The following is a 24,927-nucleotide window of genomic DNA, read 5'->3' as shown; positions in this document are numbered from 1 at the left end:
CGCGCTGCTTGCCGCTCTGCCTGCCGCTCCGCAGCCTCAGCCTCACACGCTGCCCTGCGCTCTGCCAGGAGTGCCTGGTAGCCCTCCCGGTCTCCAGCCTGGAGTAGGGCCATAGCCATTTGAAGAAGGCTATCCGAGCCTCCCAGGCTCGGTGGAATGGCACGTGGTGCTCTGCGGCCCGCTGCGGAGCCTGGTGATTCACTGTCCATTGCAGAGCGGAGGGCTGGCATCTGGCTCGTTGAGGAACCTTGGGCGAGCTCCTCCTCATTTTGTCCAGCAGTCCCAGGTTGTGCGATGTCCTCTGCAGAGCTGTTCTCTGGCGTCGGGCTCCTGGAGGGCTCGTGGACAACCTCCTCATCGTCTCTGGCCTGAGCATCGGCCATTCCTTTGGCTTTGCTCCTGGTGCTCTCAGCCATTGTTGCAGACTTTGGTCACTGACACAGAACTGACACCTGATGCCTCCACACACCTTACAGTATCTGCACTCTGACACTCTAGTGTTGAGCTGGTCTGAAGACCCCAGCAGCCACAGCTGCTGCAGGCAGTCTTTAGTGTCTGGGAGTATGGGTCTCACACTCACACACACTATTATCTCGATCCCACCGCTATGCCACCAATATGTCACAAACCACCGGGGGGGTCACTCAGAAATCCCCCGCGCTGGCTACCAGTACGTCACAATCGGGGGGTAACAAGTGGGGGTCACCCCTCCTTTATACCTCCCGACCGACAGACAGAGCACGTGACGCGCTCTCTAGCGCCCCTCTTATAGTCAGGCCAATTATGGAATTGCCCGACAATAAGCAAGGAGGCCGCTATACTACTTATGCCGATTATTGAAGGGTCCCCGGTGAGAGTAGGGTATATATTCCCCCGACCTCCGCGGGCGGAATATATAAAACCTCCCTGAATCTCACTGGCCTCCCCACAATAATCCTTGGCACAACTCGCTGCCACCAACCGCTTCACGGTAACTATTAGCCGAACACACAGACGTGGGATTCAAGATCGAGATAACAGAACAGCCCAAGATTAATTATATAATTTAATCGCCTAAAGCACACTAGAAACTACAATATATACAATAGGGAATCTACAGAATATACATATGTCAGAGTACAGTTACAAATAAAGCATGGTTTACAAACAGGTATGTAATTCAATCAGTTACCTTGTGCGTCTGGCCACAGGGGGGCGCTGTAGACCAGGTTTCCAGGAACTCTCTCACAGGTCTGTCCCAACCAGGCCCCCGAGCAGAAGAACACTGGAAAATGGCCGAAGTAGGGTTATCAACCTGGGCAATCCAGGTCCCCTCCTACCTTAGTGACCTCACAGGGAAGCACTGCTCCACCCCTGGCTTGAGTTATGGACAAAATCCACAACATGGAATATGGCCATAACTTGGCCTGGGAGCGTCGTAGGCGGACGCCAATGCTCTCATTGTGACAGTTATGAATTTAGCTACAGAACGAGGGGACTCATGACCTGTCTGCCAGTTCCCCATTGGCTGATATCACGCCTGGGGCATTTCCCAATGTCCTGTTCCCATAAAAAGGGGGTGCCGGCATCGTCCACATGCGGAGACACCATTTTTATGGTTGCCATATTTATCGGAAATATGGCTTGCGAGATATGAACCATTTTTTACTGGAGTCGTTCTGTCTGGCTATTTCCATAGCCTTGCTAACTAGCTAGCAGCTCCTACTACAGGGTGACGGCAGGGAGTCATCCTGTGTCCATTGTCCTAAAGCCACCTAATTTCCATATCACAGGACATGGCCATGGATTTGTTGCTAAACCAGTTGTGTGAAGGGAAGGGGGTAGTGACACAAGGAGAGGGCTTCCTGACATGACTTGAATGTCATGATTTATCGTCATATCTCCGGATTTACCTCACAGCGCCGATGAAGCTATAACTCCACCTGCAGTTTTCTTCACGCAGTATTTGCTTCTTTTTATGTCTTTACATTTATGTATTTGTGGCAGGTACACTGTGCTTTTTTTGGCCTGATGATTGTATATTCCTAGGTGTCGGAATACAGGCCGCTAATGTTCTACATGAGGCGGCTGTTGCGTTTCTGCCGCTAATGTTCTACATGAGGCTGTTGTTGCGTTTCTGCCGCTAATGTTCTACATGAGGCTGTTGTTGCGTTTCTGCCGCTAATGTTCTACATGAGGCGGCTGTTGCGTTTCTGCCGCTAATGTTCTACATGAGGCGGCTGTTGCGTTTCTGCCGCTAATGTTCTACATGAGGCGGCTGTTGCGTTTCTGCTGCTAATGTTCTACATGAGGCTGTTGTTGCGTTTCTGCCGCTAATGTTCTACATGAGGCTGTTGTTGCGTTTCTGCCGCTAATGTTCTACATGAGGCTGTTGTTCCGTTTCTGCCGCTAATGTTCTACATGAGGCTGTTGTTGCGTTTCTGCTGCTAATGTTCTACATGAGGCTGTTGTTCCGTTTCTGCCGCTAATGTTCTACATGAGGCTGTTGTTGCGTTTCTGCTGCTAATGTTCTACATGAGGCTGTTGTTGCGTTTCTGCCGCTAATGTTCTACATGAGGCTGTTGTTGCGTTTCTGCCGCTAATGTTCTACATGAGGCTGTTGTTGCGTTTCTGCCGCTAATGTTCTACATGAGGCTGTTGTTGCGTTTCTGCCGCTAATGTTCTACATGAGGCTGTTGTTGCGTTTCTGCCGCTAATGTTCTACATGAGGCTGTTGTTGCGTTTCTGCCGCTAATGTTCTACATGAGGCTGTTGTTGCGTTTCTGCTGCTAATGTTCTACATGAGGCTGTTGTTGCGTTTCTGCCGCTAATGTTCTACATGAGGCTGTTGTTGCGTTTCTGCCGCTAATGTTCTACATGAGGCTGTTGTTGCGTTTCTGCCGCTAATGTTCTACATGAGGCTGTTGTTGCGTTTCTGCTGCTAATGTTCTACATGAGGCTGTTGTTGCGTTTCTGCCGCTAATGTTCTACATGAGGCTGTTGTTGCGTTTCTGCCGCTAATGTTCTACATGAGGCTGTTGTTGCGTTTCTGCTGATAATGTTCTACATGAGGCTGTTGTTGCGTTTCTGCCGCTAATGTTCTACATGAGGCTGTTGTTGCGTTTCTGCCGCTAATGTTCTACATGAGGCTGTTGTTGCGTTTCTGCCGCTAATGTTCTACATGAGGCTGTTGTTGCGTTTCTGCCGCTAATGTTCTACATGAGGCTGTTGTTGCGTTTCTGCCGCTAATGTTCTACATGAGGCTGTTGTTGCGTTTCTGCCGCTAATGTTCTACATGAGGCTGTTGTTGCGTTTCTGCCGCTAATGTTCTACATGAGGCTGTTGTTGCGTTTCTGCCGCTAATGTTCTACATGAGGCTGTTGTTGCGCTTCATATATAAGGTTTTGGGCTTTCGGCCATGGAGGGACCTCACCCCTCACCTTTCTTGTATTTATGACTTGTTGATGCCTCTACAGAGATCTGTCTCCAGTAATCATCATTTCTCGTGCCGCTCCTACCCACACAGTGTTTCCACACGGCGCTGGACATCCTCCCACATTCCTCGGCGTGCACGGGAATTCCCATCCAGCACATATGCAACTAACTTTTTCCACTGAATTTGTAATGAAATGTTGGAAAACATCTGCAAAACAAAGGCCGATGTCAGATCAGAGCCTCTTCTTCTTTATATTTTTATCGCTTTGTACCTAAATCCTAATATAATGCACCACAAAGCAGAGCCGGTGTGAACTGATTCAGCTCTGCCAGAGTTATGATGTAGCAGAGCTCGGTTTATCATGTAGTAATAATAATAATAATAATAAAAATTTATATAGCTCTATGAATTCCTTAGCACTTTACATACATTGGCAACACTGTCCCCATTGGGGCTCACAATCTAAGTTCCCTATCAGTATATTTTTGGAGTGTGGGAGGAAACCCACGCAAACACGGGGAGAACATACAAACTCCTTGCAGATGGTGGCAGTTGAACCCAGGACCCCAGCGCTGCAAGACTGCAGTGCTAACCACTGAGCCACCATGATGCCCATAAGACAGAATTGGTCCGCAGTAGAGCATAGTTGCTCAGCGATGTAGCAGAGCTCGTTTTATTATAAGGCAGAACTGGTTAATAGTGTAACATAGTTACCCAGAGATGTAGAAGAGCTTGGTTTGTCATAAGGCAGAACTGGCCAGTGGTGTAGCATAGTTACTCAGCGATGTAGCAGAGCTGGGTATCATTAACACTAGAAGTCCCAGAAATGTCCAGCTCTGTGTTCCAAAGGTATAAATGTTAAATGACCCCTCTCTGGGACTTCTAGTGTTAAGGCAGAACTGGCCAGTGGTGTAGCATAGTTATCCAGCAATGTAGCAGGGCTAGGTTTGTCGTAAGGCAGAACTGGTTAATTGTGTAGTATATTTACACAGCGATGTAGTACAGCTTGGTTTGTCGTAAGGTAGAGCTGGTTAATGATGTAGTAAAATTACACAGCGCTGTAGCAGAGCTTGGTTTGTCATAAGGCAGAACTGGTCAGTGGTGTAGCATAGTTACCCAGCAATGTAGCAGAGCTGGGTTTGTCGTAAGGCAGAACTGGTTAATGGTGTAGTATAGTTACCCAGCGATGTAGTAGAGCTGGGTTTGTCATAAGGCAAACTAGTCAGTGATGTAGCATAGTTACCTAGCAATGTAACAGCTGGGTTTGTCAGAAGGCAGAACTGGCCAGTGGTGTAGTGTAGTTACTCAGAGATATAGTAGAACTTGGTTTGTCAGGAGGTTCTAAGCAGGGCAGGCAAGCAGCCGGACATGGTAGTAGCATAGGTGCTGACTACCAGGATACACAGCCTGAAACTGCCTAGAAGGCCTGGGACGGTGTTGTCAAAGAAGTGCATCAGGTTGAAATTGCAACCTGAAGTGCGGAGGAACAGAAAGAAGAAGCAGCAGAAGAAGGAAGACTTAGCTCCTGGTACTGGATCCAGAGGAAGGGAGCAATAGTTTCAAGGGTAATCACATTTAAAGGGGATGTCCCCATCTAGGACATATATGACAAATTGATAGCATATAACATAAGTATCCCATCAGATGTGAGTCCTGCACCTATCTAGAGAACAGGGCCTCGGTACACACTTCATTGTAATGTATTGTGTACGGATATGCGTGGACCTTTCCTCTAACTTGAGACGGTGATGAAAATTACTCATTGCCGATACCCACATCAATCACACATTTATGACCTGTTCTATCGTAGAACATAAAGGGGTTGTCCAGTTTGGAACGTTTATGTCAGAATCACAGAATATGCCATAAATACCTGAAATTCCACCTGAGATCTGCACATCTCGGAAGATTAGGGATCTGTTGACTCTTCCACCAATTTTTGGCCACCAAAGTTGCTATAGAGTTCAATATAAGCTACATTGAAATCTATGGGAGTTATGGTAAGAGAAAACTCACCTAGATTAAAAGTCTCCCATGGGCTGTAACACTACTTCCTGGGCTGCTCATTAACCCTCATATATATTCACTGCTTCCCCCGCCCACCATCAGTCTCGGCGTGTGATTAGTTGTACTCAGACCGCGCCTCCACCCTATGTGATGACTGCGTTTGTGATTGTTTGTAATCACACACAATGTCTGCATCCCTATAGTTTAAAATAAATTGGTATAGGGTCCCCCATATTGTGATACCCAGCGCAGATAAAGCATATGGCTACAGCTTCAGCCCCCAGCCATGTAATTATCTTGGCTGTGTATCAAAATAAGAGGGACCCCTTGCGGCTTTTTTAAAAATTATTTAAATAATTTTAAAACCTGGTATGCGCTCCCCAATTTTAATACCAAACCATGATAAAGTAGACAGCTTGGGGCTGCTAGTCTCAGGCCGGGAGTCCCATGGTTATTGGGCCCTCCCAGCCTAAAATTAGCAGACTGCAGCCGTCCAGAATTATTGCATTGCATCCATTACATGTGATAATCCCGACACTTTACCTGGCTTTTCCTGATTGCTCTGGTGCAGTGGCAATCGGGGTAATAAGGGGTTAATGACAGCTCGCAGCTGCTACTAAGCCCTAGATTAGTAATGGAAGGCATCTATAAGACCCCTCCATTATTAATTTGTAAGTGAAAACAAATAAAAACAAACAGCGGGCGCGGGAAGAAGTGAATATGTATGAAGGATACTGAGTGGCCCCAGAAACAATGTTACAGTTGATTTGTAAGTATACCGCGCCTGCTTTGTTCCCTACTTTTTTTTTTTATTTTTTTTTTATTTTTACTTATCCGGGTGGCCAAATCTGAATAGTTACAAGGAAGTCCCTGAGAAATCCGTGCTGGGGGTCGGTGCACGGATATTAGGTATCCGGTATGGACCCGGAACGTTACGGTTCAGGTTCGCCCGTATAAATGTAATGTCCTGAATTAATGTAATATTGGTATTTATACTCTCAAACGCAGTGAGATAAATTATTACATTTCCCATAATTACCTCTTATGACAGGACATTTTGAATTCTGTATGTTCTTACTGGAAAGAACCCTAAAGGAGGACTGAAAAATGAAGTAAAAAAAAAATAATTTTTTTTTTAAAATTATAGATCTAAAAAATATAATAATAATGATTAAATTCCTCTATCTTTCCCAATTTAAAAAAAAAGAAAACAAAGAAAGAAAACTCAGATTTATTTATTAAAAAAAAAAAAAATAAAAAAATGAAATTGATACATCTGTATGGTGAACGTCGTGAAGAAGAAAAAAAGTGTAAACTTTTTTGGCATTTATCTAAAGAAAATGAAATAAAGGGGTTAAAACTATTATGTCAGGGGAACTGATGGGTCCAATGTACTGTGAATTCAAGGAAAGCTGAATAATCCTGTATGCAGTAAGCTCCCCCTAGGGGCGACTGCAAATATCCACTATACGTCTTTTTTTTTTTATTGTGACTTCATTACTTTTCAATATTTCCGTTTATGCATAGATCATACCGACGCTATGTATGGGGAAGTACCACTCGTTCAGCAACAGGGAAGATAATCCCTGTGTCTAGGGAAGGGGAAATGGTGATCCCTGATCAAACCTACTGCTGGTCTCTGGCTTTCCTCACCCCCTAGATAGGTTCCACACCTATGCGCCGAGCAGGATACCTGACCCTGAAGTAGACCATGGGTAAGGAAAGGATGGGATGAGCACTAGGTCAACCTCACTAAGCTCTGAAAAAGCCACAGGGAGCACACAAATGGGAAAGTATACGAAGAACATATCTCCAGGATGACTCGGGGAGAAGAACAGCAACACACAATAATGTTTCTTCAGCCTGCATCCAAGGCCTGTATAGGAATAGAACTCTATCACCAGCAAATACCAAGGAGAAGTGTGAGTATTTAAGGACCCAAGGGGAAGTGATGATGATTAGCAGCTGAAAGGTGAGGAGGTCGGCAGGGTCCTAAAAGGAAAAAAAATCTTTATTAAATCTTTATTTTTATATAGCGCTAACATATTCCGCAGCGCTTTACATACATTAGGAACACTGTCCCCATTGGGGCTCACAATCTAAATTCCCTATCAGTATGTCTTTGAAGTGTGGGAGGAAACCGGAGTACCCGGAGGAAACCCACACAAAGACGGGGAGAACATACAAACTCCTTGCAGATGTTGTCCTTGGTGGGATTTGAATCCCTTCGCTGCAAGACTGCAGTGCTAACCACTGAGCCACCACAAGACTGCAGTGCTAACCACTGAGCCACCGTTCTGAAGGAAAATGATTAACCCCAAGCAGAGAAGATACATAGGATACCATTTACACCACAGCAGGAAGAATAGAATGTGAGGGAGCAGGTTGTGTTGCCAAACACTGCGACCTTCTACAGCCAAACAACACAGGACGGTCTGTCAACCATGACTCACCCGTGACACATACAGTACTTGGCGATCTTTCGGATTTTTGTATTTTTTTTTTTTATGCAGGCATTGACATTACTCTTGTGTCCAGGGCTTCCTCCTCTGACTCCCTCTTTCATAGTATGGAGTCATGCGCTGTGTCCTTATTTGCAGCCTGCATTTTTTTGTATTCTGGATGAGTTATTGCTGCGCCCATGGGTTATTTTTAGCGGCCGACCGCTCCTGGGAAGATCTGAACTGTTCCAAGTTTTCTTTTTTTTTTTTTTTTTTTTTTTTTTACTTTTGTACATCTCCAAGTGAGTCTTGGAAATTGCTTTGTAAAACAAAATATTTTTAATCCACATGTGTAGCAGGGATTTGTAGAAACCGCTCTCATTATAATAATTACTATGTGCCGAGGGTCAGGATCCATTTATGTAAGGTATAGATGTTATGTTATTCTTTATTTATCAGGTTATTATTGTGTGGGCGGCATGGTGGCTCAGTGGTTAGCACTGCAGCCTTGCAGCGCTGGGGTCCTGGGTTCAAATCCCACCAAGGACACCATCTGCAAGGAGGACCGTGTTTGCATGGGCTTCCTCCGGGTTCTCTGATTTCCTCCCACACTCCAAAGACATACTGATAGGGACTCTAGATTGTGAGCCCCAATGGGGACAGTGTTGCCAATGTATGTAAAGCGCTGCAGAATATGTTTGCGCTATATAAAAATAAAGATTTGATTTTGATTTGAAACGCGTTACCTTTGGTTTTGCGTAAATATGTTGAGAAATTACTTCACTGTATTACATTATGTAAGCTAAAGTGACCATATGTCCTTTTAAACCCCTTCACCACCTGGCGATTTTTCGTTTTCGTTTTTTCCACCCTTTCTTCCAAAAGCTATAACTTCTTACTTTTTCCGTCAATAGCCATATGAGGGCTTATTATTTTATTTATTTTATTTATTTTTTTTTGTGGGACGAGTTGTACTTTTGAATGACGCCATTCATTTTACCATATAGTGACCTGGAGAAACAAGAAAAAATTCCAAATGTGGAGAAATTGTGAAAAGTTGAAATTCCATAATGGTTTTTTATTTATTTATTTATTTTTTTTTATTCACCGTGTTCATTATATGGTAAAACTGATGTTTTGGTGTGATGCCTCAGGTCGGTGCGAGTTCGTAGATAACAAACATGTATAGTTTTACTTTTTATCTAAGTGTTGAAAAAAAATTCAGATGTTTGTCCAAAAAGAGAATTGCGCTCTTGTCGCCATTTTCCGAGACCCGTAGCGTTCTCATTTTTCGGGATCTGGGGCTCAGTGACGGATTATTTTTTGCACCTTGAGCTGGCGTTTTTAATTATACTATTGTTGTATAGATGTGACGTTTTGATCGCCTGTTATTGCATTGTAATGCAATGTTGTGACGACCAATAAAATGTAATTTTGGTGTTTGGAATTTTTTTTCTCGCTTCGCCGTGCCCCGATCAGATTAATTGATTTTATATTTTGATAGATCTGGCATTTCTGAAAGCGGCGATATCAAATATGTATATTTTTTTTTTAGGCGTTTTTAATTGTTTTATTTTCAATGGGCAAAAGGGGTGATTTGAACTTTATTTTTTTTTTTTTTTTTTAACTTTTTATATATTTTACTAGTCATTTATTTATCACTGCACAGTCCGATCGCTTCTCGTGATCAGAGAGCTGCTGCAACAGAAATGCTGATTTCCTGCGAGTGCTGTGCTCTGTCGGCTCTCAAAGGAAGTGACATATGGCATAGTCAGGGGTCATTATCTGACCCCGCGTTGTCATGGTAACACATTAACACCCCGTTATCACGTCACTTGGGCCACCGATGGCAGTGGGGAACAGCGCGATCCCTGTTGTGGCGTTTTATATCGTGCTGTCAGTGTTTGATAGTGTGAGCTAAGGGATTAAATGGCCCACCCATGCCTGTTACCCGCACATGTCTGCTGATGAGATCCACAAACGTCCGGGGATTACCGCGGGCTCATCACTGGGGGAACACAACCAATGACGTAGTAATACGTTATTGTTCGTGAAGGGGTTAAAGGGGGTCATGTGACCAGGTTAAGGGTCCAGTTTGTGCTCTTATTTTATTTTTGCCACTTTTTTTTTTTTTGTTTTTAAAACACTACAAGTACAGAGTCGTGGGCCTTTTTATCTAGTATTAATTTTACCATCCTTTTTATATAGGGGCGTGTCTCAGGATCATCTGAGGGGCATGTCTCACAGGATCCTCTGGGGGGCGTGTCTCACAGGATCCTCTGGGGGGGCGTGTCTCACAGGATCCTCTGGGGGGGCGTGTCTCACAGGATCCTCTGGGGGGCGTGTCTCACAGGATCCTCTGGGGGGCGTGTCTCACGGGATCCTCTGGGGGGCGTGTCTCACGGGATCCTCTGGGGGGCGTGTCTCACAGGATCCTCTGGGGGGCGTGTCTCACAGGATCCTCTGGGGGGCGTGTCTCACAGGATCCTCTGGGGGGCGTGTCTCACAGGATCCTCTGGGGCGTGTGTTATGATCTATGTGTGGAGTGCCAGCTACTGAGCATGCTCGGGCAAAATCTCCTTAACCAGAGTCCAAGTCTGGAAACCTGCTCACTGAGGAGCATGTGCGAGACGTTTCCACGCTCTCTGAGGCTAAGTCCGGAAATGACTTAACTGAGCATGTCTGTGATGTGGCGGATCCTGATTGTGTCTTCTACATCAGCTGCCCTGCTGATGTGTCAGTTGTTGATTTGTCGCAGGACGCCCGCCTTCAGGATTATTATACGTGGTCATCTGACGATTACTGACGCCCTTGTTTGGGGCGGTGCTGTGATTGTTTGGGGTGGAGCTAAAGTTATTTAAGGCTCCCACCGGCGCACATGGGTGGGCACTTTTCAAAGATATTACCTCGTGTGTGGATGTCAGGCTGGACGCCATTGCTGTGACCTGGGACTGTGAAGGATACTCCACGTCTTAGTCAGGTCACCTAGGCAGGTACTGCTTTTACCGTGGCCCGATGCTGTGAGAGGGCTACTCCACATCTTCTGTGGGTTACCTAGGCAGGTACTGCTCATGCCATGGCCTGGTGCTGCGAGAGATTCTCCGCACCTTATGCAGGCCACTTAGGCAGGTAGCTTCGGACACGGTCTGTTGTAAGCACAGCATGTTCAAGGTCCTCCACAGACATTCCCTTTGTGTGCATGCCGGATGGGTATGTCGCACTCCACTGCCACTCCAGAGTCACTGAGTAGTGTTCTGAGTGTGGGTGTGTACATGGGGTTTTACTTTGAGTTGTTGAGTTGCGTAGCCTCTGTGAGGATAACATTGGTTATAGTGACTATCCTAATTTAATTTGTATAACCTCTGGGATGTGAATACAGGTTATTGTGACCCACTATATAGTACTGTGTGCTGTCAACACAGCCTATTGGGTTTATGTTTATTTTTACTTATAAGCTGTTGTGTCCACCTTGTCCTCTGGACTACTAGCAGCAGTATGCCATCTCTGCATGGTGGACCTCGGGTTGCGATTGAAGCCATTATATTCTCTTCAATCCGTTAGCCCCTAACAGTGTGTCTTACAGGATCCTCTGGGGCGCGTCTTACAGAACCCCTGGGGGCGTCTCGCTGGGTCCTCTTGGGCGTGTCTTTAGGCTGCTTCACATAATTACCCAGTGAGCCACGCCTACTTGAAAAGATCATAAAAAGTAGCACACAATAAAAAGGCCGATATCTCTGGAAAGGTATGGATGATTTAATAACACAGAAAAACAAAACATTGAAGAGGGAATAAAATATGAGCAAAACTACCCCCTTTTTTGATCTGTTGACAGGTCCTCTGTAAGTTGCAGTAGATACTGTACTGTTAGATGAGTGACAATTGGCCCCCTATGCCACGTTGTTGGAAGACACAGTCATGGATCCTGATGTGGGTCTCTATAAGCGGTAGTATTTGGGTGTGAGTCTGTAGATCTATTGTGACCCCCCTTGTTGGAGAATGCCCTATAGCTTTGTATGTGGCAACATAGGATGGGCTACGGTGACAGCAGAGAGTTGTCCATTGTACGAGCAGGTCTAGATTCATAGGCTGTACACCAAGGAACTCAAACACACGGCCTCCAGCAACAGTTGACCCCTTGATTCTTCACACCTGTCCTCGGCTCCCTCAGCATCCTCTTTTCTGCACATGCTGCGCATAGGTACCATAGACCCCTTGACGATTTGGTCCATGTGGTCAGTGTGGCGCCCTGGACAAGCCAGGGGCCACAGAGAACAACACCAACACACCCCACACTCCCGGTCAGGCACACCAAGGTCAGACACAAAACCCTTGTTGCCTTCCTCCAGGGGCTGATGTTCACATCAGGGGGTGGGCCAGGCGGTTGGCCCCGCCCACCGAGGAGTTCACAGTCCTGGAGGCGGGAAAAGCAGGTGTAACGCCCCTGTAAACGGGTCGTTACAGGGTATTAGATGTTGCCCTATTTTTCCCGGGCAGGAGGAAGAAGGGTCCCCACAACACACACTAACATCACACTGGCAGGAAGGAGTTAACAGCATTTGCAGAAGTTTGTTCTGAGTCCATGACTCATCCTGTCTCCTCAATGAGCAGGTGGCTGGACACAGGCAGGTCCCCATGACAATCAAGGGGAGGGGGGGCCTGAAGGAGTGAGTTTAGTGCAGAGCACACAGAAGTTTTAGGCAGAACGTCAGAGGCTGCAAGGGAGTGCAGACGTCCAGAGAACCGCTCCTGTTGAGGAGATGCCACGAGACCAGGGCTGATAACACCTAGAGGAGGGGAATGGAGCTGAGGACTGGGGTTCCCTGAAGAAAGTTGTACCCGGTGGCGGTTGGTGTTGTACGCTACCGGGGATGAGAGAGACAGAGAGGCGGCGAGTTCCCAAGATGCTCTATGCCACGGGGACGGCACTAACGCACCGAAAGGGAGAGACCCCCAGAACACCTCACCGGACACCCCTTCCTCCTACCTGCCCGGGACCGACCAAAGGCTACAGGCGGCGAGGACCAGCACCCGGGTGCGATGTGAAACGGACTTTAAATAAAGAACAACTGGAACCGCACACCGTGACTGCTGTGAGTAATGCCGCCGCACTGTGCCCCGGTGTCCCTGAGGACTGTTGCCCTGGGTCTCATTAACCTCCCGAGGCTTCCCCACTCCACCCGTGGGGAGCGATTTCATCCGGCTGCCCGTAACACCTGCCCCGGAGAGAGACCGCGCAGCGGCGGCTTAACACCTGACCGCAAACCACGGGTGGCGCTGCAAGCACCCCCCGTTCCCGTCCCGTACCATTTCCTGGGGAAGAGCGATGGCAAGCCCCCCCCCAGGGACCCCGTTACCCTCCTTTCGTCCCCCTTGTAACACCGGACTGACGGTCGGACTTTCCTTTTATTGAAACCCGCCGGGGGTCACGGAAGTCGGGTCGGGCCACTCACAGCCTGACCCCGAATACCACCGGCCCGGTGACCGTGTGAGCCCTGCAAGCCCCGGCGTGGGCGTTTCACAGGCAGATCAGTTTTGAGTAGAGTTGAGAGATGAGTTAGGGAAGTGAAAGGAAAAGAGGAAGTGAAGTGGCAGTTAAGCAGCCTGAAGTTGGTCCGGGTGTGTGGCCCGGACGGATCAGCAAGGTTGGCAGACGGTGGTGACCGTCTGCAGGATTGGCCTATCCGAGTTTGCTGTAAGGACCGTGGACAGGCGGTGGCCCGGCGGTACCGGACCGGTACACAAAGAGAAGTCAGCACCATCTGGCAGGGGCTTACGGACCCCGGCAAGGCTAGGAGTCGCCGTGAATTTGCCAAATCCGTCAGCGAAGGGAACCTCCTGGGTTTCCCAGCAGCCAAGTCCCGACAGAAGGCAATCGTCCAACCGAGAGAGGGAAACACAGTCACCACAAAGGCTAAAGTTCCCAGGGCCAGAGCCTGCGGGCAAAAGGGGCTCCTCCAGCCCATATCCAAGCTGGGGAGCGGGTTACCGGTGGGAGCCCATTGGAGCCGTTTACAGTACATAGGTGCAGGGAAAGGCAGTCACCATCAACTTGCCGGGAGAAACAACACCGCAGCCGTCTGTGGGACCCGTCCATCCAGTCGTGTGTTTTACCGAGAACTGTGTCCTCATCATTGGCTGAGTGAGTACCACCGTGCCGTACGGCACAGCGCTGCCCCCGCGACCCTGCACCTCACCAGGCCCCGTAACCCTCCTGCCATCCATCCCTACCCCATCACCGGGCCCCGGGACAACCAACCCCCTACCCACGGAGGGGAGAACTAACATCAAAGCTGCTCCCTGTCACCGCTCCCGGGATCCCCGTCCAGAGCAGCGGTGGTGTCACAACTTCACCACAACCGTGGGTGGCGTCACGGACAATATCAAATCCCCACAATCAAATCCCCCCCATTTTCACTCACGGGCGAGGAACGCCGCTCGAGTTCCTGGGATCCGGCCTACCGCTCGAGCCACCACCGAGCAGCAGCAGCCGGACCCGAGCAGTGGGGAGAGCGCAGCGTCCCCTCCTCCGCCCGCGACATCAGCAAAGTCAGTTCTTTATTTCAGTTGAATGTGCATCCTTAGGTGGGCTTTGGACGTTGTGACATCGCAAGCCGATGCTGCGATGTCGCACGCGATAGCACCCGCCCCCGTTGCAGGTACGATATCTTGTGACAGCTGACGTAGCGAAAATTATCGCTACGCCAGCTTCACATGCACTTACCTGCCCTGCGACCGTCGCTCTGGCCGGCGATCCGCCTCCTTCCTACGGGGGCGGGTCGTGTGGCGTCATAGCGACGTCACACGGCAGGCAGCCAATAGCAGCGAAGGGGCGGAGATGAGCAGGATGTAAACATCCCGCCCACTTCCTCCCTTCCGTATAGCTGCAGGCGGCAGGTAAGGAGATGTTCCCCGCTCCTGCGGCTTCATACACAGCGATGTGTGCTGCCGCAGTAACGAGGAACTGCATCGTACCTGTCGCGGCAGCGTAATTATGAAAAAGTCGGAGCCTGCACCGATGATACGATAACGACGCTTTTGCGCTCGTTAATCGTATCATCTAGGATTTACACGCAACGATGTCGAAAGTGACGCCGGATGTGCGTCACTTTCGATTTGACCCCACCGACATCGCACGTGCTATGTTGCAACGTGCAAAGCCCGCCTTAGACTCACATTCAGTTCAAATGTATGGCCGCACAGAGACAAGCTCTCTACACAGCAATATCAATGGCAGTCGCTGGCCAATCACAGGGCTGCAGCTGACATCAGTGTGCCGATGTGTCGGCATATGACGTCACTGCCATGGGCTAACTTGTTGACGTCACCATCTTGCATTGGTGTTATGGTGCAGAGAACTTGTCTCTTCACAGAAATACATCTCAATTGATTGTGTGTCCAAGGGCGCACATTCAACTGAGATAAAGCACTGATATCGGCGGCCACCTGGACCGGATCATCAAGGGGTCTACAGTGCATGCGGGCCACACGTGCAGGAAAGAGGATGCGGCGGTAGAAGAGGACGGAAGAATTTTTATTTTTTTTGTGTATGTGAAGAATCGCACAATAGGAGACATTACTAAAAGGTGGGGACCCATTATACATGGTACTTGAGCTGCACCCAACTGCTCATTAAGAGCATCGAGCACCCGAGAATGGTAGTGCTCGCTCATCATCTTGTACGAGTACTGAGCACCCGAGAATGGTAGTGCCCGCTCATCATCTTGTACGAGTACTGAGCACCCGAGAATGGTAGTGCCCGCTCATCATCTTGTACAAGTACTGAACACCTGAGCATGGTAGTACCCGCTCATCACTAGTTACGAGTACAGAACACCCGAGCATGGTAGTGCTCACTCATCACTAGTTACGAGTACTGAGCACCTGAGCATGGTAGTGCTCGCTCATCACTAGTTGCAAGTACCAAGCACCCGAGCATGGTAGTGCTCACTCATCACTAGTTACAAGTACTGAGCACCCGAGCATGGTAGTGTCCGCTCATCACTAGTTACGACTACTGAGCACCCGAGCATGGTAGTGCCCGCTCATCACTAGTTACGACTACTGAGCACCCGAGCATGGTAGTGTCCGCTCATCACTAGTTACGACTACTGAGCACCCGAGCATGGTAGTGTCCGCTCATCACTAGTTACGACTACTGAGCACCCGAGCATGGTAGTGCTCGCTAATCACTAGTTACAAGTACCGAGCACCCGAGCATGGTAGTGCTCGCTCATCACTAGTTACGAGTACCGAGCACCTGAGCATGGTACCATAGTAACAAACAGCAGGGCATGCTGGGAGCTGTAGTTTTCTGAAACCCCCCCCCCCTCCTGTGATTTAGCCGAGTCACTGGTACTTCGGCTGCTGAGCTCTTTGCTTTCATTAATTCTTGGCATCGGCACAGAGCAGGATCCGCGCGGTGAGCTCATTCCTGCCTTCTGAAGTCTGGTTTCTTCTGTAAATCTCTGTTTATAGTAACTGCTGTGTGTTTTGTGGTCGTCAAGAGCCCGGTTCAGGATTTCACATAGTTTTTAATCTGTGTTGCCCAAGCAGTTCATTTCCAAATATAAATACATAAGTCCCCAAAGTTGTCTGCATGGGAAAGGGACATACAGTGGGCACCATTACTACCACACTGGTGGGTTTACATTAGTGGATGCTGTATGTCACCATAACCTAATATTTCATAATATGCATCCTTAAAGGGAAACAGTCATTTAATTCCTGCTGCCCGAGCTAGGAAATAGTCTGGTTGCTTTGCATTGTTGCAGTCAGATTTATTCTGAATCTTCCTTGTAGCAATGAATCCAACCGCTGTAATTATCAGTCCCTTAGATAACTGTATGGTTTACTCACTCTACCGCTTCCACAGATAGTGTTAACGCAGCCCAACGATGACTTGTAGGAAGACAAGGAGAAACGCTGTAGTTTTCTTCTAGAATCTTGTATTAAGTACAAAGTAAAAGCAGGTGAAAAGGAATAATCTGTACAGGGTTGCAGACATGTCTCTTCAGCAATGGTTCCTCTAGACTAAACTGAAGGAGAAGGGAGGAGCATTCTATACAGAAGCCAACTAAGGGAGGTACATAAGGACAAACTTCATACAGTCTAATCTACCTAGTAACAATAAAGGAATTTCCTGTTAGGAGGAAAAATATGCAATGCAAGAATTACATACAACAGGTTGTTCCCATTCATGGGACACAACACTCCCCGTCTGAAATCATATGATTTCACAAGTCCTTCTACGATGTAAGGAGTAGATCCTGTCCCTCGATGTCACGAAACCTGTAACGAGATAAGAGACAACACAAAAAAATGCAACGTAATGCACTGAATTCAAGTCCATGCTTGGTTGATGACGCGTTGTCCTTGCGTAAAAAATGAAAAAGTAGAAAAATGTTAAACATGAATTCAAGTTCAACAAACCCATCTTCAGATTGGGGAAGCCGCAAACATGCCAACTCTTCCTCCAACCCAATAATCCAACGGTAAAGTTTTAATCCAAAGGAAAAGTTCAAGGTTCAATTGGACACGGACAGTTGTGTCTCCGTACAGCAGGGGTAAGGAACGGTACGCTCCCCGCCGTGGCAGTGTCCAACGACAAAGTTAGTTCATGTAACGTCCTCCTTTGGTAAAAGTAGCACGAGTTCGGTGACTGGACGAATCACACACATGTGCCAGCCGTGGCACGTTGAAGACTTGTAGTTGGTGAAACAGTGAGCAGTGTGAACAAGACAAGCTACGGCTCGTACCTCAGATGACCAACTTGAGAAGCACTCGAAACGATGAGATCTCAACTTCTGTTTTGATGTCACTGAAGTGTAGCGAGCGGAGACGACCGGTCTAATTTCCTTGTCGGATTCTGGTTCCACCAGCTCGTACATGTTGCCGGCGTAGTTATCGCAGGTCTCCTCGTATAAGATACTTGGAGGTGTCAGCCACATGTTATCGCCGAGTTTGGACGCAGCAGTGAGTCTCGTTCCTCGGTCGGTTGGGTTTTGTTCGGTGGGAATGTGGTGCCACTGTTCAGCATGATCTCTGTCGAGGATATTTTGCGTAATCTCGACAAAGCATTTCTCCATCTCTGGTTGTCTTTCCAAAGTGCGTTTTAGAGAGGAGGACCTTGCGGTTGCTTGCTGGGAGTTGTTTGGCAACCTTGGCCTTGGAGACCGAAAGGGTAATGGGGCTACCCAACTGTTAGAGTCGTTTTGAGAGAACTCTTTATCCATAATCTTTATGAATTCTTTGTCTTCTCTCATCGAAGCCAATTTGTTGTCTTCATTTGTAGACTCGAACGCTGTTGACCCGAAGTCGTCATCCCAGGGATGATATGCGTTTGCGCAGTCGGGAGGCTGCTGTCGCCACCTGGTGTCGCTCAGCCTCTCTTTCACCCCGTAGTGATGCGGACATGATTGAAAGTGAGTGCCGCGACCGTTTGGGAGGATGTGCGTCTTGTAGGAGGAGATCGCGTCGGGACTCTTCACTTTGCCTACGCAGACGTTTCCTATGATCACCCAGCCTAAGTCGTAGTGCTGAGCGAATGGCGCCTCGTGTGGCCCGTTGATGTGTTGGCGTACTTTGTGTAGCCGGAGGATGTCCCTTTCAATCAGAATCAGGATTTTTGCACTATGATCAAGAGGTGGGATCTTGCTGGCGATAGTTCTCAGGTGAGGGTGGTGAAGAGCTGCCTCTGGTGTTGGAATCTCTTCCCGGTTAGCCGGTATCTGGTTGCACTCGACGAGTGTCGGTAGAGGTATCTCTACGGTATTTTCCAGAGATGTTACCACGAGACCACTGGCTCTTCTTCCGCAAGCTTCTGAGATGCCGCTGCAAGTACCTAGTGTGTAAGTGTAGGCATTTCCTTTTAAACTGAACAAGTCGAAGAGTTCAGACCTGGCGAGTGACCTGTTGCTCTGGTCATCCAGGATGCTGTACACCTTCACGGCCCTTTCTGGGTGACCTTTGGGATATACCCTTACTAGGCATATTTTCGCACAAGACTTGTCCCAGAGATCTTCTCCGCAGACTGCGGTGCACGAGGAGGATACTGTGAGGTGGTTTGCAGCTTGGCCTGTACTCTCACCGCCATGACTTGTGGTAGGAGAAGGTGTAGGTGCAGGATCAGGCTGAGATGGGTGCAGCGCTTGTACGTGATCTGTGCTGTCACACTCCATACACTTAATTGTAACATTACAGTCCTTGGCAAGGTGTTCTGTAGAGGCACAACACCTGAAACATACCCCAAACCTTTTCAAGAGTTCTTTTCGTTCTTGAAGGGGTTTCTTCCTGAAGCCAATGCACTTCTTCAGGGGGTGTGGCAGATTGTGAATTGGACACTGGCGGTTTGGATTTTCCGCCTTCCCGCCTTCATTGCCCTTGTCTGGTGCTGACGTTGGTGTAGGTGGTAGAACATCGGTCTTTTTGACTGATACTGGGCCCCTACATTTTCTGTCATTTTGATGAGGGCTCTCGTACCTGGGAGCTGGTGAAGTGGAGTCGGTGGGTTCTCCACAGGTGAAGCTGGGGTCTGCCTTACGTTCCGTGATGCCATTGATGAACTCACAGAAGTAGGAGAATGGAGGGAAGGAGACTTGGTGCTCTTTTTTATAGTTTGTTCCTACCGTAGTCCACCTTTCCTGCACGTTGTAAGGTAACTTGGCGACTATGGGTTTCACCCCACGAGCGGTGTCCAGGTAGCTGAGGCCAAGTAGGTGTGTGTCTGTTTTGGCCAGCTGGAGCTCGGACAGCAGGTCGCTGAGTTCCTGGTACTTTGAAGCATCCTTGCTAGATATTTTGGGAAGGTCGTATAGTTGTTTCAGCAATGCATCTTCAATTGCTTCAGGACTGCCGAAGCCTTTCTCTAGCCTGTCCCATGCGGTTGCGAGACCAGTTGTTGGGTCGCTGATGTAGACGGATCTGAGTCTCTTGATTCTCTCAGTAGACCGTGGCCCTAGCCACCTGATTAGCTAGTCCAGCTCTTCAGCAGCTGTAATGCCGAGGTCACGCGTTGCGGTTTTGAAGGCACACTTCCACCCTCTGTAGTTTTCGGGCTGGTCGTCAAACTTTGTGAGACCGGTGTTGGTGAGTTCTCGGCGGATCATGTACCTCGCAAAGTCGGACATATCTGATTTTTCCGACGTTGGGGGCACATTTGCTGACTGTGTGGTGCTGGTTGCGTGATTCGTAGCTTCTTGGTTCGGGAACATGGGAAAGTATGGAGTGGCGTAGGCGTTTAGACCAGTGATCGGTTTGGTGTGTACAATCTCTGTTGTATACGGGGCTGGAACTACACAGTTGTTGGGAGTGTAGCGCCTTGCCAGCATGTTAGGTTGCATGTAGACATGGGCATACGGAGGTTGCTGATGCGCAGAGTGTGGCTGTGCATTGGAATATGAAGCTGGTTCAGGCTTAAAAGTCTGAGGTGCATTGGACTGACCTGGAAGGCTGGAAGCTGTAGGTGGATCAGTGTCTTGAGGCTCTGGAGAAGTGTTAGCACTGACGAGAATGTTGATGGTAGTTCGCAGTTCGTCGGATTGGCTCAGCACGTAATCTCTTGTACGCTTAAGTGAGTCTTCTGTGTCGAGATCACACAAACTGGCGCTGCCTTCTTGGCTCCCACCCAGAGCTTGCTCAAAGACCTTTAGCCTTGCCATGGCCGCCACATGTTCACATTCCTTCTGTAGGGCTTCAATTTCTGCTTCCTTGCGTGCAGATTCTGCTTTCATCTCTGCTTCCTTGTGTGCAGATTCTGCTTTCAGCTCCGCTTCCTTGCGTGCAGATTCTGCTTTCATCTCTGCTTCCTTGCGTTAAGATTCTGCTTCCTTGCGTGCAGATTCTGCTTTCATCTCTGCTTCCTTGCGTGCAGATTCTGTTTTCATCTCTGCTTCTCTCTGGGCGAAGATGGCGTGTACTTTTGTTGTTTCTGCTTCAGCGCGCGCCTTTATGAGCTGCTCGCTGAGGGTTGAGTACCTTGATGAGCCTGATTTGAGTGAGTGCCTTGAGCTCTTAATGGACCTGGATTTGTAAGATGCCGCTCCTGACATTTGCGCAATTCTTGCTTCAGTCTCGCTCACAATGTCGCGCACGGTGCGGTCTCGTTCAGCATTAAGCTGTTGGAAGTCCTGTAGTTCTTTTTCAGACTCAGACGTATTTGCTCTCAGCAGGGTAGAGGAATATTTTTTACAAATCTCTTTGTAGGACTGGTATGCTGAGTACAGTTGTTCCAGGGCTCCCATGAGCACCGGGCGCAGATAAAACAGTCACTTGTTTTTGCACTCTTTGCCACAATAATGCTGTCTGGGTAAACAGTTCACTTCTGGCTGTTTCTAGGTTCTCTTTAACCTTCCATGTTGGTTTGGTCAACCGCTTAGATCTTTCACTGTAATGTAAGTGTGAGACCATGTCTTCCTCTTGTTGCTTTAAAGCAGGTAGGGAAATTTGTTCTCTTTGACTCCATCAGGAAGGGTAAATGCTGCTCTGCACTGGTTGTCATGGAGATCAATACAATGTTGCAATCTCTGCAGTCTGTTTTGCAGGATGTATTTGCAGAGTCTCTGGCTGCAATTTACAATTAGCTTATGGGGGATTCTAGGTTTATAGCTGCACACAGTTCTGATAACAGGTTAATACTTTACAGGGCACTTTGTCTGAAGCTGCTATAAAGTTTTATGCTGTGGCTTGTTATCAGCCCCTTCGGGTAAGGCTACTTTCACACATCTGGTTTGAGCAGTGCGGCTCAATCCGGCTGTGAAAACTATGCAACGGATGCGGCGAAAACACCGCATCCTTTGCATAACTTTTTACATGCGGCCCGTCTGTTTTTTTTCCGGTTGCGGCATGCTACTGAGCATGCGCAGTGGAAAAAACCGCATGCGGCATCGCGCCGCATCCGGCTTCCATAGGTATGCATTGAAAAATGCGCCGCACCAACCGGCCATACACGGTGTAAAAACGCAAACTCCAGATTTCTGCATCCCGAGGATCGGGCAGCATGAATTAGATGACCGGTTTCTTTTAATTGCATCCATGTATGTAGCCATTCAGTGAAGCTACTCTCTCTTCCCCTATCACAGCAGGAAGTCACAGCACAACCCCAATATACAGTTGTGATTTATGAATTATTTTTGATCTTAGGTTGATCTGATCTTTTGTTCCTTTTATAGCAAATACCCCTCTCTCCCTATGAAAATAAACCTGCTGTAGCGCTAGCGTCTCTGCAGAGACGCTGACTTACTTCCCACCGCGGCCGGGTCATATCCTCACCCTGCACTGTCCTGGCCATCCATGTGTGCTTCTGCCTCCTTCCCCTCCCAAGCCCTATACATGGCACTAGTGTTCCTGGGAGTGCAGCTAAGATGGGCGCGCACACCGGCCCTCCTTTTTTGGCGTATAAGCTGCAGCCACCACCACCGGGCTCTTATATACAGCATTCTAACATGCTGTATATAAGAGCCCAGGCCGGGAGTATAACCTAAAAAACACTTTATAATACTTACCTAACGGTCGCGCGGTTGGCCAGATGGGCGTCTCCGTTGTCCGGTGCCGGCACCGCCTCTTTCGGCCATCTTTGTCCTCCTTCTGACTCCTGTGTGCAGAACGCGTCTACGTCATACACACTCGCCGGTCCTGCGCAGGCGCACTACAATACTTTGATCTGCCTTGCTCAGGACCTGAATGCTGGCGAGTGTGGATGACGTCGATCACGTCATGCACCGCGGCTAGAGAAGGAGGAGGACGAAGATGGCCGAAAGAGGCAACGCCGGCACCTGAGCACGGAGACGCCCATCTGGCCAACCGAGCTACCGTTAGGTAAGTATTATAAATATTATAAAGTGTTTTGTATGTTCTCACAGCGGCCTGGGCTTTTATATACAGCATGTTAGAATGCTGTATATAAGAGCCTGGTGGTGGTGGCCACAGCTTATACGCCAAAAAAGTGGTGACCGGTTCCCTTTAAAGAGCTGGCGTGCTATTTCCAGGAAATGCCTCCTAGCCTATGGCTGAAGGGCACTGTGTAATTAGGGCATCCTCCCATTAGGGGAGGTGCCTGCACAACGCATCTAGTTAGTCATTCTTCATTAGGTAATGAAATAGGAGTGTTATTATTTGGCCATGCAGTGAATGGCGGCACAAATATGTGGGGAAGGGTACTACGAGGTAACATACTAATATTTAATAATAAGTATATCACTGTTTTTGCTGTTGTGTCTATGTTTTATTTATTTCTTTATTTTATTAATTTAATTTATTTTTATTTATCTGCAGTTTATTATATCCTTTTTTGTTGAAATGGGTGATCCAGGGCTGTGTGAGTGTCTTAAATTGCTGCAGTCAATCAGCAGCGACTGACTGGTTGCAGTGTTCACATTTCATCTGAACTGGAAGGACAATGTGGCCCTAATTCATCAAGACCGGCCTTGTTCTTGATAAGAAGTCATGTGGGAGTAATTTTATAGGCTCATGTGTCTGCTCCTTGCCGCAAAGCTTACTGATGTCCGGGACTGGAGCCGACTGTAACTGTCGTAAAAACGCTTTGAGAGGTTGCAAAATGTTTGCGCAACAAAATTTTGAGACTTTTCAAATTTTTTTTTACACCAGAGGCGTTATCGCTTTAATGAATCGAGGCCTCTTTTTCTTCTGATTGGACAAAGTGTTAATTCTGTAGCTGCTCATTGGCTGTTCCATTTGTGTAGCTCCTCCCCCCCTGTTTATCAATTGCCAGGAGTTGATACCAGCAGGATTTGCATCTTTGGGTATGGACGAGTGGTCCAGGATTATCATCTTTTTATACTTTTTTCAAATTTGAAGGGGATTTCCAATAATGGATAATACTTTTTTAACTTGACTGTTTACTTTTCATCATATTTAACAATGTCACATAACTATACACACACTACTGCTTCTGTAATCTTTCAGGTACAAAAAATATGGTCTGAAATGTGGCCAATGTTGGAATATCCCAAAAAAAGATGGGAAATCGTGCTACAAATACTGTGGATGTGGTGGCACATTCGGAGGACCTCTATAATATCAGGTAACTTTTGTTTTCTGTACCCGAGCCCGTGCCGTACCCTAGAGATTATGCAATAGCAACTCAAAGAAGACCATAGTAATTTTTTATTAATTTTATTTAGGTGTCAGACATTTTATCTTATTGGATGTTTCGAAGACAAGCCAGTGCAGCATACAAGGGGCAGTGTCTTGTATAACAATATTTCTGAAGGCAACCTATAGTTGTCTGTACTGAGAAGGTCATAATGGTGTTCAGTTCTGTAACCTACTTTGATATTGCAAGTGCTGCCTGAAACCATATATCATGAGACGACTTTAAGACCCCCACACCAATGATCAGAGAGATGTTGATGTCTGCAATGACCTTTCATCAAGTTTTTCATGTTAAAGATTAAAGAATTTGGCCTCTCCATTGTTGAGATATGAACGGTCAAAGTATTTAGCACCTAACCAGTTAATTTTTTTACAGTCAAAGTGGGCGTTACCAGAGAGATTTCACTGGGGGGCGTGTACTTCTGCCTCTGTCTGACTTTGACCAATCATAAGTAGGCAGTAACACACTGTAGAAAGTAGAACACGCCCACACAACAGGACTGAAAACACTATGCTCTACCCACTGTGGAGGGGATGACATGCCAGAGAATATAATTGTGATTAATGGACAACTTTCAGCTCTCATTTCTTGCCGTCCGTATAGGGGGAGGGGCAGTACTGCCGAAATTCAATTTCATTATAGATAATGATGAGTGAATAGTAACTATTCGGGTTCTGATTATTTGTAACGACTCCCAAAAGTGCTATTCCAGTATTCGCCATGAATAATGGACCTAATGCAAGTCAGTGAGGATCCCAAGTATCTTCACGAAAAAGGGTCGGTTTCCCCATTGTCCAAATCCAAGTGTGAGTTACCAGAGAGATTTCACTGGGGGCGTGTACTTCTGCCTCTGTATGACTCTGACTAATCATAAGTAGGCAACAACACACTGGAGAAAGTAGAACACGCCCCCACAATAGGATTGAAAAAAAATCTGCTTTCCCCACTGACGTGTC

The 24,927-nt window shown here is 47.6% G+C and overlaps 1 protein-coding gene across 1 annotated transcript in view; it reads left to right on the top strand.

The window, feature by feature from the left end:
- The window catches only part of ZGLP1 (zinc finger GATA like protein 1), a 36,588-nt gene extending 12,695 nt beyond the window's left edge, over positions 1-23,893 (top strand). The window contains exon 4 of the mRNA XM_075343093.1: positions 23,782-23,893. Coding sequence (XP_075199208.1) covers positions 23,782-23,893 — 112 coding nt within the window. The remainder of the gene's footprint in view (positions 1-23,781) is intronic.
- Positions 23,894-24,927: the final 1,034 nt, after the last annotated feature.

Source organism: Anomaloglossus baeobatrachus, chromosome 4, assembly GCF_048569485.1.
Source record: "Anomaloglossus baeobatrachus isolate aAnoBae1 chromosome 4, aAnoBae1.hap1, whole genome shotgun sequence".
NCBI classification, from domain to species: Eukaryota; Metazoa; Chordata; class Amphibia; order Anura; family Aromobatidae; genus Anomaloglossus; species Anomaloglossus baeobatrachus.
This window is presented reverse-complemented; position numbering and strand designations above follow the sequence as displayed.